We start from the raw sequence: 13,245 nt of genomic DNA, 5'->3' as shown, positions 1-13,245 counted from the left end.
AAGTCAAAACTAGTCCCATTAAATGTTTATTTAATAAACACTCTTTAATTTGTATTGAAAAGGTGGAATAACTCACTTATTATTTTATTTGGTTTAATCAAAGTTCAATACAGACCCATAAAATGAAATTTATTTTTCTAGATACATCACTACCCTGTAGAAAGAATTGGAGCAAACTCAGCAATATTAGATTACACGTTCCACTTATGCGTACTGGTGGTTGCATATGCAGCAAGGCACATCTTGCCTCGTCTCAAGTTAATGCACGCTTCTAGTATTCAGATAGGTGTACATCCTATCTACAGTTATTCACATATACGGGATTATTCAGCTAAGATGTCCATCTCAAATAACTTGTGAAACATTTAAAATACTGACATTATGTTTTCACTTTCATTAATTTTATTTAAGGGGTTCATTTGGAACATGCAGTACTTTTCCAGGCTTTTGACAAAATTCATTGGCACACACATTTCCATATGAGAATGTTATTTCACACAAGAACTGCTTATGATATACTATCAAGCTTACACTCGTAGTTACTGAGATAATATATAAGTAATAATAATAACAACGTAAACGTTTCCACCTTTTCAATACTACAATATATTCACAAAATTACAAATTACACGGTACTAGTTTCGACCCATCTAGGGGTCATCATCAGCCTATTGGAGCAAAGATCATTTGTGGCGAAATCCTAAGAAAATGTTATTTTAAAGAATAACAAGTGAAATGAGATGTTATGGTAATAGTTAATAATACAAGGAATATACATACTAAGAGGTTTTTAACAAAGAATAAAGTATAAATGGGGTGTTGTAAAAATTATAATCATGGAAATCAGTAAGTTCTTGTATTGAAATGAAATATGGCTTAGGAAGAGGGCTTAAGGTGGGGCTGAAGGGTGCGGGAGAAAGTGTAACTGTCTTGGAAAAGTACCTTTGATTAAATTTAGGATTGAGTTTAGGTTGGCTGCATTATTGTTTCTGAGGAAAGTGATAAATAGATCGAAGAGTATGTTGGGTTTCTCTGAGATTTCATTGAGATTGTGACTGGCATTAAAGTATTGGTCTAGGTGTATGTAGTAATTTTCCATTATGTTGAGTAAAGGGCCCTTGTTTGCTAATACGAGGATGTCCATGTCTTGTTCAATATTGGTGAAATTATGGTTATAATCTTGCATGTGTTGGCCGATGGCTGAAAACCTGTTGTATTTTATTGCGTTAGTGTGCTCGTGGTATCTGATAATGAAGTTTCTCCCGGTTTGCCCGATGTAGGTTTTTTACAGGTGGTACATTTGATCCTATAAACTCCTGATTTTAAAAAACTGCTGGTCTTGTTGATGTGTGAAGTATTGTATAAAACGTTCATGTTCTTATTGTTGGTTTTGAAGGCTATTTTAATGCCTTGTTTCTTAAAGATGTTGGTTAACTTGTAGATATCATTGTTGAACGTGAAGGTGGAAAATGTTAGAGGTTTGGTTATTTCTTTTTTGAGGGTAGTTTTTGGGCGATGTTTGTGTTTATTGATTATCCTTTCTATAAAATGATTGCTGAAGCCGTTGAATTTTGCGATTCCGCGGATTGTGTTGAGTTCGTTTTTTAGATCTTTATTGGACATAGGTATGCTGAAGGCTCGATGAACTAGGCTGTTGTATGTGGCTCGTTTGTGGGACTGGGGGTGCACTGAATCTTGGCGAATGGTGGAGGCTGTTTGAGTGGGTTTTCTGAAAATTTTATAACTGAAAGAATCTGAGTTTCTAGTGATGGTTAAATCTAGAAAGTTGATTTTTTGATTTGATTCGGATTCTAGTGTGAATTTGATATGAGGATCAATATTGTTAAGTCTTAAGAGGGTGGTGGGTGCGTTAATTGATTTCTCATTCATGATGTCGTACAGATCGCAGCACAGGAGAATCAGTCTCGAGATTCTCGCAAGAGTCTCAAAACCTGTGATGTCAGTCTCGAGAGTTTTGAGCGAGTGCACTGCCCATCACTAAAGTCAAAACTAGTCCCATTAAATGTTTATTTAATAAACACTCTTTAATTTGTATTGAAAAGGTGGAATAACTCACTTATTATTTTATTTGGTTTAATCAAAGTTCAATACAGACCCATAAAATGAAATTTATTTTTCTAGATACATCACTACCCTGTAGAAAGAATTGGAGCAAACTCAGCAATATTAGATTACACGTTCCACTTATGTGTACTGGTGGTTGCATATGCAGCAAGGCACATCTTGCCTCGTCTCAAGTTAATGCACGCTTCTAGTATTCAAATAGGTGTACATCCTATCTACAGTTATTCACATATACGGGATTATTCAGCTAAGATGTCCATCTCAAATAACTTGTGAAACATTTAAAATACTGACATTCTGTCTTCACTTTCGTTTATTTTATTTAAGGGGTTCATTTGGAACATGCAGTACTTTTCCAGGCTTTTGACAAAATTCATTGGCACACACATTTCCATATGAGAATGTTATTTCACACAAGAACTGCTTATGATATACTATCAAGCTTACACTCGTAGTTACTGAGATGTCGTACAGATCGCAGCACAGGAGAATCAGTCTCGAGATTCTCGCAAGAGTCTCAAAACCTGTGATGTCAGTCTCGAGAGTTTTGAGCGAGAGCACTGCCCATCACTACTATAGTAATTTCAGATCAATTTAGAAAATTATAATGAGAACGAATGAAAAAGTACTGGGCAAATCACAAGAACCAAACAGTACAACCTTCAAAGAAAAGTAAATGTGGAAAGTCTCAAGTGGTCCAATGTGGACAATAAAGTCAAAAATAAAATAATTCATTCATTCTTTAAAAACAAAGTGTGATTTGATAGAATCTGATGATGTTCTATGAAGAATGAAACATGTCATTCTGTTGTTAATTAAATGTTTCTTTAGGTATTAGTCATTAATGAAATGCTATATTTTATCAGGTATTTTCTAATATATTATTAATATTGAAGGTTAATATAATAAAAGACACAGAGGTAAATGCAGAGCAAAAATCAAATGACAAATATTGGAAGTTAAAACAACTGACAGAAAACATCCATCAGGCATGCGTAAAGAATCCACATGGTGACAAACATTCCATCGATGAACAAATAGTACTGTTCTGCAAGCAGATTGGTATGCATCAGTCTTACAGCACTAAGATAACAGACCAACTCTTTCAGATACCTTCTGAACTCAAAGCTGTCTTGAATTAAAACTTCCCTCACAGACAGTTATGGAATACCGGTACTGAATCTCTGAAAGGTTAAGTTTGTGGCTTAAGCCTTGACAAGTCCTACAGTAATGATACTGAAATACTGGCCTCTCATCAGCCAGAACATGACACAACATTACAAAGTTCTGGAGACAACAGTATAAAAATTGACACTAGCACTGTGCCTGCAACAAGGCCAACCCCTTGTCCATGTCATGGGAGGTAGGCAATGGCATGAAGTAGGGGATTGCCTGTAGGGGTGATGTTCAGCAGGGACTGCATATGTCCCATGACTGCTACAGTAGCTGTGAAGGCCCCACAGGAACCCTGAAAAGTGATGGCTAACAGGGCTCTGGAGAAGACTTCAGTGGCAGCAACGACAGAGGAGGAGTCCTTGGGTACGGCAAAGCTGGCAGAGGAGGCAGCCCTTCTTCTTGGGGATAAACAAAAAAGAAACCATTGCCTCGTGGTAAAGAGGGGTCTTTAAAGTCTAGGGGAGATAACCTCTACAGAAAAATTCTGCAGTCTAGCGCAGACAGCCCCTCCACTGTACTAGGGTGCTGTGGGCTAATAACGTGCACATTTCAAACAAACTCATTACAGAAACTAGAGTAAATTTATGCCGGCTAAATTTTATGGAGACGCCTTTTGCAATGAACTGATCCAACCCAATGGACTAGACAAGGAGGCAAACAAGGAAAGGGCTAGAAAATTAGAACTGGCCTACAGACTGACACAGAACAGGTACAATAAACAGGCAATATCCTACAAAGCCAAAATTAAACACTACAATGCTGTTGTAAAACCAGAGGGACTGTACGGTTCAGAATGCCTTATATTAAATAAAAAAGGGGAACTTAAAGAAATTGAGAAGAAGGAAAGAAAAATTCTGAGGAAAATTCTTGGACCTCAGAAAACGACGGATGTTTCATGGAGGAAAAGGAGAAATGAGGATCTCTTCAAGTATTCCGAAAAGATCACGGACACTATGCGAAAACGAAGACTGAAATTTTACGGACATCTCATCAGAATGAATGACAACCGCCTGACTAAAAGGATATTTAAATATATAATTGGATTGAGGAGGACAACAAAATGGGTGGAGGAGGTTAAGAAGGACGCAGAAGAAATTAAAATAACATCAGAATTGATCCTCAACAGAAAGAAGTTCAGAACTCAAGTAGATGACCACAAATTCCATGAAGAGCAGCGGAAGAACAGGCCCAAATTTGTAATATCTGAGGAGCAGGGAAAAATAAGGAGTGAACAAATAAAGAAGTTCTGGGAAGAGAAAAGAAGAAGGCTGGCCAGAAAGCATTAAGTTTCACGCGGTCCACAGTTGGCCAAATTCGGAAGCAAGAAGAAGAAATACTGTACATGACATGAATGTGAAAACTACGTATGAAACTGGCAGACTGAGAGAAGTAATGGCAGAAATTAAAAGGTATAAAGTGGAGGTACTTGGGTTGAGTGAAACAAGATGGATAGGCTACGGGAGGTGGGACAGGAGAAGGTTGTATCTTCATGTACTCCAGAAGAGAAGCAAATGAACAGCATTCAAGTGGAGTGGGTGTCTCACAAAGAAATGGAATGGAACCCTATATCACACAGGATAATTATTACGAATAAGAGCCAAAGTTAGACCTGTGACAATATGGATTGGGCAGATCCTGTGTAGACCAAAAGGAAGTATCACAAGGCAGACATTGAGCTGGAATCCACAACATAGTCGCAGGCAAGGCTGACCAAGTATTACCTGGAAGAGAATTGCAGACAGGGAGATAGCTGGAGTCAACAAGAAATGGAGAGAGGTGAAAGCATTGGTGGCAGATAGAACAAGCTGGAGAAATTTCGTTGAAGTCCTATGTTCCACCTAGGAATTAAAGGAAATAAGTCAAGTGCATACCACTATTGTATGGTTTTATAGGAAGTGAATTCAACTGGCACTAAAACAACATATTACATGACTTCTAGTCATTTGTATTTTATCTTGTTAAAAATGGTGCATTTCATATAAACAACGAAGTAACAAATGACACTTTTATGCAGATATATTGCATACAGAATAACTTGAGTAGCTCTGGACTTACCTCTTTGTGATATGAGGAATACCACTCATCTATGAAGCCAATATTCTCCTTCCCTTTCGGCGAAATACTGAATTTCCAAATACCATCAAGTGACTTAACTTCTCGACTCTCTGATTCTCGAGGATACAATATATCAGAGGATGCTACAGCTCCAAATGTCGCAGAGAGAAGAAAGAGTTTTATGAGCTGCTCCATTATATTAACTGTATCATTGATGATAGAGGTACAATCTAACTACCTGAAATTAATAAAATTCTCAATCACTTATATGGTTGATAAATTCTCTCAGTGTTGTCACATGTATGAAATTAAAGGGTTATTATTTTCAGTATTATGTATTTATTTACCACAATTCTAACAAGAGAAATATGGAAGATCTAGCGAGAAAGAGTGAATCTCACATGGTACCGCAGCATGTGCGGCCTCTACGTCCGCCATTTCAACCTCCAACTTTGGGCGGGGCCAACACTCATAAGCCTTGACGTCACCATTGTGTGCGTTTGCCCCTTCCAAGTCGCACATCCCATGGTTGAGCCCCATTCACTTGGGGCGGCACGGCAGTCATACGGAAATGAGACCCGTGGACCAAAAACCTTCCATATCTGGAGGTTTCCATGGGGTTCAAGTAACCGATGCATCTTGAAGGGCTGCCCAGGTATATGTGTTTCCAGTGTGACCTGCAAGGTTGGTTCAGTTGGTGTTGTGAGTGCAGTATGAGTTAGTCAAGCCGAGATGATGTGGAGAGTGCAGTTAGTCAGTGGATGAGCGTGAATTACAGCCTAAGCTGAGTGCTATTGGAGTGTCCGCCTGTTGGAGCTGAGGACTCGTTCTATATGCCTGTCGTCATGTGTGTGTCTCTTGGGGCCGACTGCTGTGGGAGGACGACGCGTGTTCTGGTGCAGCATGGAAGATGACCTCGATAATGTTGAGAGATGGACAGTAGGCAATGGTATGATGATAAACAGGGTTAAAAGTCAGGTTGTGAGTTTCACAAATAGGAAAAGTCCTCTGAGTTTTAATTACTGCGTTGATGGAGTGAAAGTTCCTTTTGGGGATCATTGTAAGTATCTGGTGTTAATATAAGGAAAAATGTTCATTGGGGTAATCACATAAATGGGATTGTAAATAAAGGATACAGATCTCTGCACATAGTTATGAGGGTGTTTAGGGGTTGTAGCAAGGATGTAAAGGAGAGGGCTTATAAGTCTCTGGTAAGACCCCAACTAAGTATGGTTCCAGTGTATGGGACCCTCAGCAGGATTACTTGATTCAAGAACTGAATAAAATCCAAAGAAAAGCAGCTTGATTTGTTCTGGGTGATTTCCGACAAGAGTAGCGTTACAAAAATGTTGCAAGATCTGGGCTGGGAAGAACTGGGAGAAAGAAGGCGAGCTGCTCGACTGAGTGGTATGTTACATGTTATAAATCTCATTTTTGGTCTGTATTGAAAATTTACAGTTCAACAACAATAAAGGTGTTATAATTTAATCCACCTATTCAATACTTTGTGGTATGTTCCAAGCTGACAGAGGAGAAATGGCGTGGAATGACATTAGTAGACGAATAAGTTTGAGTGGCGTCTTTAAAAGTAGGAAAGATCACAATATGAAGATAAAGTTGGAATACAAGAGGACAAATTGGGGCAAATATTCATTTGTAGGAAGGGGAGTTAGGGATTGGAATAACTTACCAAGGGAGATGTTCAATAAATTTCCAATGTCATTGAAATCATTTAAGAAAAGGCTAGGAAAACAACAGATAGGGAATCTACCACCTGGGTGACTGCCCTAAATGCAGATCAGCATTGATTGATTGATTGATTGATTGATTGATTGATTGATTGATTGATTGATTGATTGAAGAAAACACTGGATATCAGCATGGGGCAGTGAACAAAGTTCTACTGGAGTGTGTGGACAGCGAATTCCATCCTGAACTGCAAGACTGCCATGTGCAAGCTGTGAATTGTTGACTGTGACAGGAGCAATAATAATAATAATAATAATAATAATAATAATAATAATAATAATAATAATAATAATAATAATAATAATAATAATAATAATGTTATTTGTTTTACGTCCCACTAACTACTTTTTTCAGGTCTTCGGAGACGCCGAGGTGCCGGAATTTAGTCCCGCAGGAGTTCTTTAACGTGCCAGTAAATCTACCGACACGGGGCTGTCGTATTTGAGCACCTTCAAATACCACCGGACTGAGCCAGGATCGAACCTGCCAAGTTCGGGTTAGAAGGCCAGCGCCTTAACCGTCTGAGCCACTCAGCCCGGCGACAGGAGCAATGAAGAAACTGAGTGACTGAATGAGACTGTAGTTGTAGTGAACAAAGACTGTGTGAATCAGTGAGAATAAGAAAGAGAGTGTGTAACTGTGTAATTGTGTGTCCTGTACTATAAGTGCAAGTTGTGTTCTCAGTGAGCCTGTGTGTTAATGTGTAGAATAAGTAATTAGTTAATAAATCCTAGAAGTAGAATGCTACCAGTTTCTGTCTTCATTTATCTACTCTGCTAACATACTACAGTATAATATCATAGTCAATAAGTTTGTGAAAGTGTTGGCAAAAGAAAGGGGCCATGAATACTGTCAGCATTGGAAGGAGAAAGGAGTTGACCAATCAATCAATCAATCAATCAATCAATCAATCAATCAATCAATCAATCAATCAATCAATCAATCAATCAATCAATCAATCGCTACTGATCTCCATTTATGGCTGTTGCCCAGGTGGCATATTCCCTATCTGTTGTTTGCATATCCTTTTCTTAAATAATTACAAAGAAATTGGAAATTTATTGAACATATCCCTTAGTAAGTCATTCCAATCCCTAACTCCCCTTCCTAAAAACAAATATATGCCCCAATTTTCCCTCTTGAATTCCAATTTTATCTTCATATTGTGATCTTTACTACTTTTAAAGACACCACTCAAACTTATTTGCCTACTGATGTCATTCCATACCATCTCTCCACTGACAGCTCGGAACATACCACTTATGATATAGATGTTATATATATTGATTCCCATGAAACAGAAATATTTGTCCTGAATAGGCAAATTTATAATACCAATGCACTATGGCACTGCCGGTGGCTCCAAGTATCCTACGCAGTGGCCTCCACAGTATGCACTAGCCATGCCCAACTTAGCAAACGGGGGGAAACGCTGGCAACGAGGAATGAGTTAGCTGGAAAAATTATAATGTCCAATAACGGACCTTTTATGTGGCATTACATACCACTTAGTCGAGCAGCTCGTCTCCTTTCTCCCAGGTCTTCCCAGCCCAAACTTTGCAACATTTTTGTAACGCTACTCTTTTGTCGGAAATCACCCAGAACAAATCAAGCTGCTTTTCTTTGGATTTTTTCCAGTTCTTGAATCAAGTCATCCTGGTGAGGGTCCAATACACTGAAAACATACTCTAGTTGGGGTCTTACCAGAGACTTATATGTCCTCTCCTTTACATCCTTACTACAACCCCTAAATACCCTCATAACCATGTGCAGAGATCTGTACCCTTTATTTACAAATCATATTTATGTGATTACCCCAATGAAGATCTTTCCTTTCGTGTGGCTATTTCTAGCCGGGTGCAGCCCTTGTAAGGCAGACCCTCCGATGAGGGTGGGTAGCACCTGCCATGAGTAGGTGACTGCGTGTTATTGTGGTGGAGGATAGTGTTATATGTAGTGTGTGAGTTGCAGGGATGTTGCGGACAACACGAACAGCCAGCCCCCGAGCCATTGGAATTAACCAATGAAGGTTAAAATCCCCGACCCGGCCGGGAATCGAACCTGGGACCCACTGAACCGAAGGCCAGTACGCTGACCATTCAGCCAACGAGTCAGACTTCGCTTATATTAACACCTATGTACTTACAATGATCCCCAAAAGGAACTTTCAAACCATCAACGCAGTAATTAAAATCAAGAGGTCTTTTCCTATTTGTGAAACTCACAACCTCATTTTTAACCCAGTTTATCGTCATACCATTGCCTTCTGTCCATCTCACAACATTATCAATGTCATTTTGCAGTTGCTCACAATTTTGTAACTTATTTATTACTCTGTACAGAATAAAAAAGAAGAGTGGTGGAGAGACAGGCAGCGATGGAGGTCCTTGATTCACAACCTGACCCGGGAAGCTGGAAACGGTAAATGAAGATGATGATGATGATGATGATGACGATGATGATAACATCATCTGATTCCACTTCTTTACTCATATCATTTATATATGAAGAAAAACATAAAGGTCCAATAATACTGCCTTGAGGAATTCCCCTCTTAGTTATTACAGGGTCAGATAAAGATTTGCCTACTCTAATTCTCTGAGTTCTACTTTCTTGAAATATAGCCACCCATTCAGTCACTCTTTTGTCAAGTCCAATTGCACTCATTTTTGCCAGTAGTCTCCCATGAGCTACCCTATCATATGCCTTAGATAGGTCAACCGTGATACAGTCGATTCGACCTCCTAAATCCCGGATGTCTGCTATATCTTGCTGGAATCCTGCAAGTTGAGCTTCAGTGAAATAACCTTTCCTAAACCCGAACTGCCTTCTATCGAACCAGTTATTAATTTTTCAAACATGTAAGTCAGATAGGAAAGATGAAAGTGAGGAGCCAGACACAATAAGTGGAAGAAACACCAGACTGTGGGGATATACTAAAGGCAATGGACTGGGATGTAGTACAGTCGAACCTGCCCTAACGGACACCCTTATTCAGCGGACACCTCCCTATACGGACAATTTTCCTCGGAACCGATTTTATTTTACATAAGACAAGTGTTAAATTGGCCTCATTTTAGCGGACACCTCGAACTCCGGACAGCGGACATCGTAGTTTGTCCCATCCACTTGACTTAAGCGGACACTTCACACGTTGCCGGACAATTTATTACGCCGGACCACATGTCATCCTTTCTTTTAAAACCATTCTTCAGACATAAGGAAATACCTTTTGAAGGAGGTACATCGGAATGCAGTTCTACCTAGTGGTGTACAGACCTATTCCGAGAATTCTAATTGCCCAGAAATGCTGCCAGAGACTGTTGACTCACAAGTTGCCTAGGGATTTTCTTCCCTTCTTGCATCATTCTATTCATAACTCAGATTGTCGCTGATAAGGTCGAGCTCAGGTAGTCAACTTGAGAAGGTAAAGACAGTACAGGTGCTAATTAGTGAGACAGAAATACCGTAGCATTTCAGTTGTCTGTTAAACATGAGTAACAATGGATTACTTCAAGAAGCTGTAATGTCTGTAAATGATGTAAAATCACTTACAATAACTCTCTATAAAATACTAACACAGAAATGACTTAAAATAATAAAAATATGTATGCTTACATTTAAGGTGTTTGTTCTTTGCCGTTAAAATGTCCGATTTTTACAAACCTGTTTTAGTGGACACATTTCGTAACGGACATTTTTCCTCAGAACCAACGCTGTCAGCAGAAGGGAGGTTCGACTGTACCATATCTGAAGTAATAATCTGATTACTGTTTGCATGAAGTAGTTATGCCAAATGAATGGAGAGTTGCTATATTAGCCCCTGTGTACAGAGGAAAGGGTGATAAACATAAATCCAATAATTGCAGGCCAGTTAGCTTGACATATTGTGCATGTAACCTGTGGGAAGGCTTTTGATAGTATGAATCCTGGGAGACTACTGACAAACATGAGAGCAACTGGACTAGACAAAAGAGTAATTGAATGGGTGGCCACATTTCTGAAAAATTGAACTCACAAGAATTAGTGTGGTGTAGCATAATCTGATCCTGTAATGATTAGGAGGGGAGTTCCTCAAGGCAGTAACATTGGACCTTTATATTTGTATATATATATATATATAGTATATGGTATACATGTGAGAAGTTTTGTCTTAATCGGATGTAAAAAATATATACTGTAGTATTGACTAGGAGGATTAAAATAGTTTTGTACAATTTTGTAAGATGTTCTAAGCTCATAAGTTATGAATTTTATTATGGTCCATATTGACAACTGATCACTAGACAGGACGTAATTTTTCAATAAGATATATGGAACATGTTAATGCTTCAAGATACAATCGTTTCTCTGCCATGGCACATGATAGACTTAAAACATAATTTTATATCAATTGACCAGGATTTAAGCATATTGAAAGTGGTTAAGAAGGGTGCCATGCTCAACATATTGGAGAACTGTTACATTCATTTAGAACAGTACTTTTTTTTTTTTACAATTTGTTTTACGTCACACCGACACAGATAGGTCTTATGCTGACGATGGGATGGCACAGGTCTAGGAGTGGGAAGGAAGTGGCCGTGGCCTTAATTAAGGAACAGCCCCAACATATGCCTGGTATGAAAATGGGAAACCACGGAAAACCATCTTCAGGGCTGCCGACAGTGGGACTCGAACCCACTATCTCCTGGATGTAAGCTCACAGCTGTGTGCCCTTAACCGCACGGCCAACTTGCCCGGTAGGGCAATGAAATCATTGGAACACCTAATATTCTCTTTGATATAATTATTCCTATTTACGCAAAGCATAAACAGCCAAAAAAAACCATGTTAAGTCCACCAATCAGTTCATCTCTACCTAACCCCCCCCCACAAGTTATACTCTTGTTCCCTGTCAACAGTCCGTCTGGTGTTGGTGTCCGAGCCAAGCGCACACAATTTATGAGAAACATAGGGGTGAGTCTCATATAGCTGTATATTAATCTCAATTTTCTAACTTCCCTTCTTTTCTCAGTAATTCAGTTCAAATATTTCCTTTTCAGACATTCACCTCAAACCAAATGTCTCAATAAATCACTACATCTGATGAAAAGGAATACTTATTCAAGTTGTGAATGTTCCCCTTCAAGCTACATATAAACCATTACTCAAGTTACTATTCAACAAGACATAATTTATAAATCAAATGGCTCAACTATACAGATAAGGAATACCAACTCCCAGATCAACTCAAGAACAGCTGGTTACTATAAAAACGATGGCATGGTTCAACACCAACTGCAGCAGTTTTGATGTGTCATTTTGGACTTTGTTTTAAATGTGTATTCAGACTTCATCAATGTTTTAGACTTATATTTTAAATTAAGACATACTAAATTATATTCTTTATTATTGGATGAATATAAACATATGTTTCCAATTAGATCATGGGTGAAGGTGACCCAATGTATGGAGGTTCAAAACTAGTACCAGTACCAATTATATAGAACACTATATTAAGCTAACGGTATTGAATAGGTGGACCTTCCTCTACCCTTTGATAATGTTCTGAACTGTCGGTGGAGAGATGATGTGGAATGACGTTAATAGACAGTTTGCTGGAATAGTGTTTTTAATTTGAAGAAAAAGTCGAAAATGAAGAGGATAAATAGAGGCAAATATTAATTTACAGAAGAGGAATTTGAATAATTTACTTAGGAAGATGTTCAATAAATTTCCAACTTCTTTGAAAACATTTATAAAAAGACTAGGTAAACAACTGATAAGGAATGTGCCACCTAGGTGACAGCCCTGAATGCAGATCAGTGGTAATTGTTTAATTGGATACGTATAGTTTGGCCAGTGTAACATGCAAAAACAAAGTTTTGTAAGGGGAAAAAAATAATCTTCGTACACTACTTGAAAGTAGGAACTACGCTATAATGCGGCTAATATTCTTTGTTGTAATGTCGCGGTCTATTCAGAAGTGGCACAGTACCACAATATAAAATCTTTGCATCAAAAAAGGTATTATACATAATTTTTTTCATAATACGGCACCTTATAGAAAATAAAATTGATATTACATGCCGTAACATGAAGAAGATAAATTTAAATAGTGTAATTTTTGAAGCTCTTATCACAAAATCAGTTAGAAATTCAGAATTTGAGTTCTCTCTATTTATAATCCTAGGGGAAATC

General features: G+C 38.3%; 1 protein-coding gene across 6 annotated transcripts in view; it reads right to left on the bottom strand.

The window, feature by feature from the left end:
• The window catches only part of LOC136882423 (beta-glucuronidase), a 156,174-nt gene that overhangs the window by 126,024 nt on the left and 16,905 nt on the right, over positions 1–13,245 (bottom strand). For 4 of the 6 annotated variants that reach the window (XM_067155065.2, XM_067155067.2, XM_068229530.1 and 1 more), the window contains exon 2: positions 5,317–5,554. In XM_067155065.2, the coding sequence (XP_067011166.2) occupies positions 5,317–5,511 (195 nt within the window). In that variant the 5' untranslated portion in view covers positions 5,512–5,554. The remainder of the gene's footprint in view (positions 1–5,316; positions 5,555–13,245) is intronic. The other 2 variants (XM_067155066.2, XM_068229529.1) reach the window with 1 other exon arrangement.

The sequence above is a fragment of the Anabrus simplex genome, chromosome 10 (assembly GCF_040414725.1).
Source record: "Anabrus simplex isolate iqAnaSimp1 chromosome 10, ASM4041472v1, whole genome shotgun sequence".
Lineage (NCBI taxonomy): Eukaryota > Metazoa > Arthropoda > Insecta > Orthoptera > Tettigoniidae > Anabrus > Anabrus simplex.
This window is presented reverse-complemented; position numbering and strand designations above follow the sequence as displayed.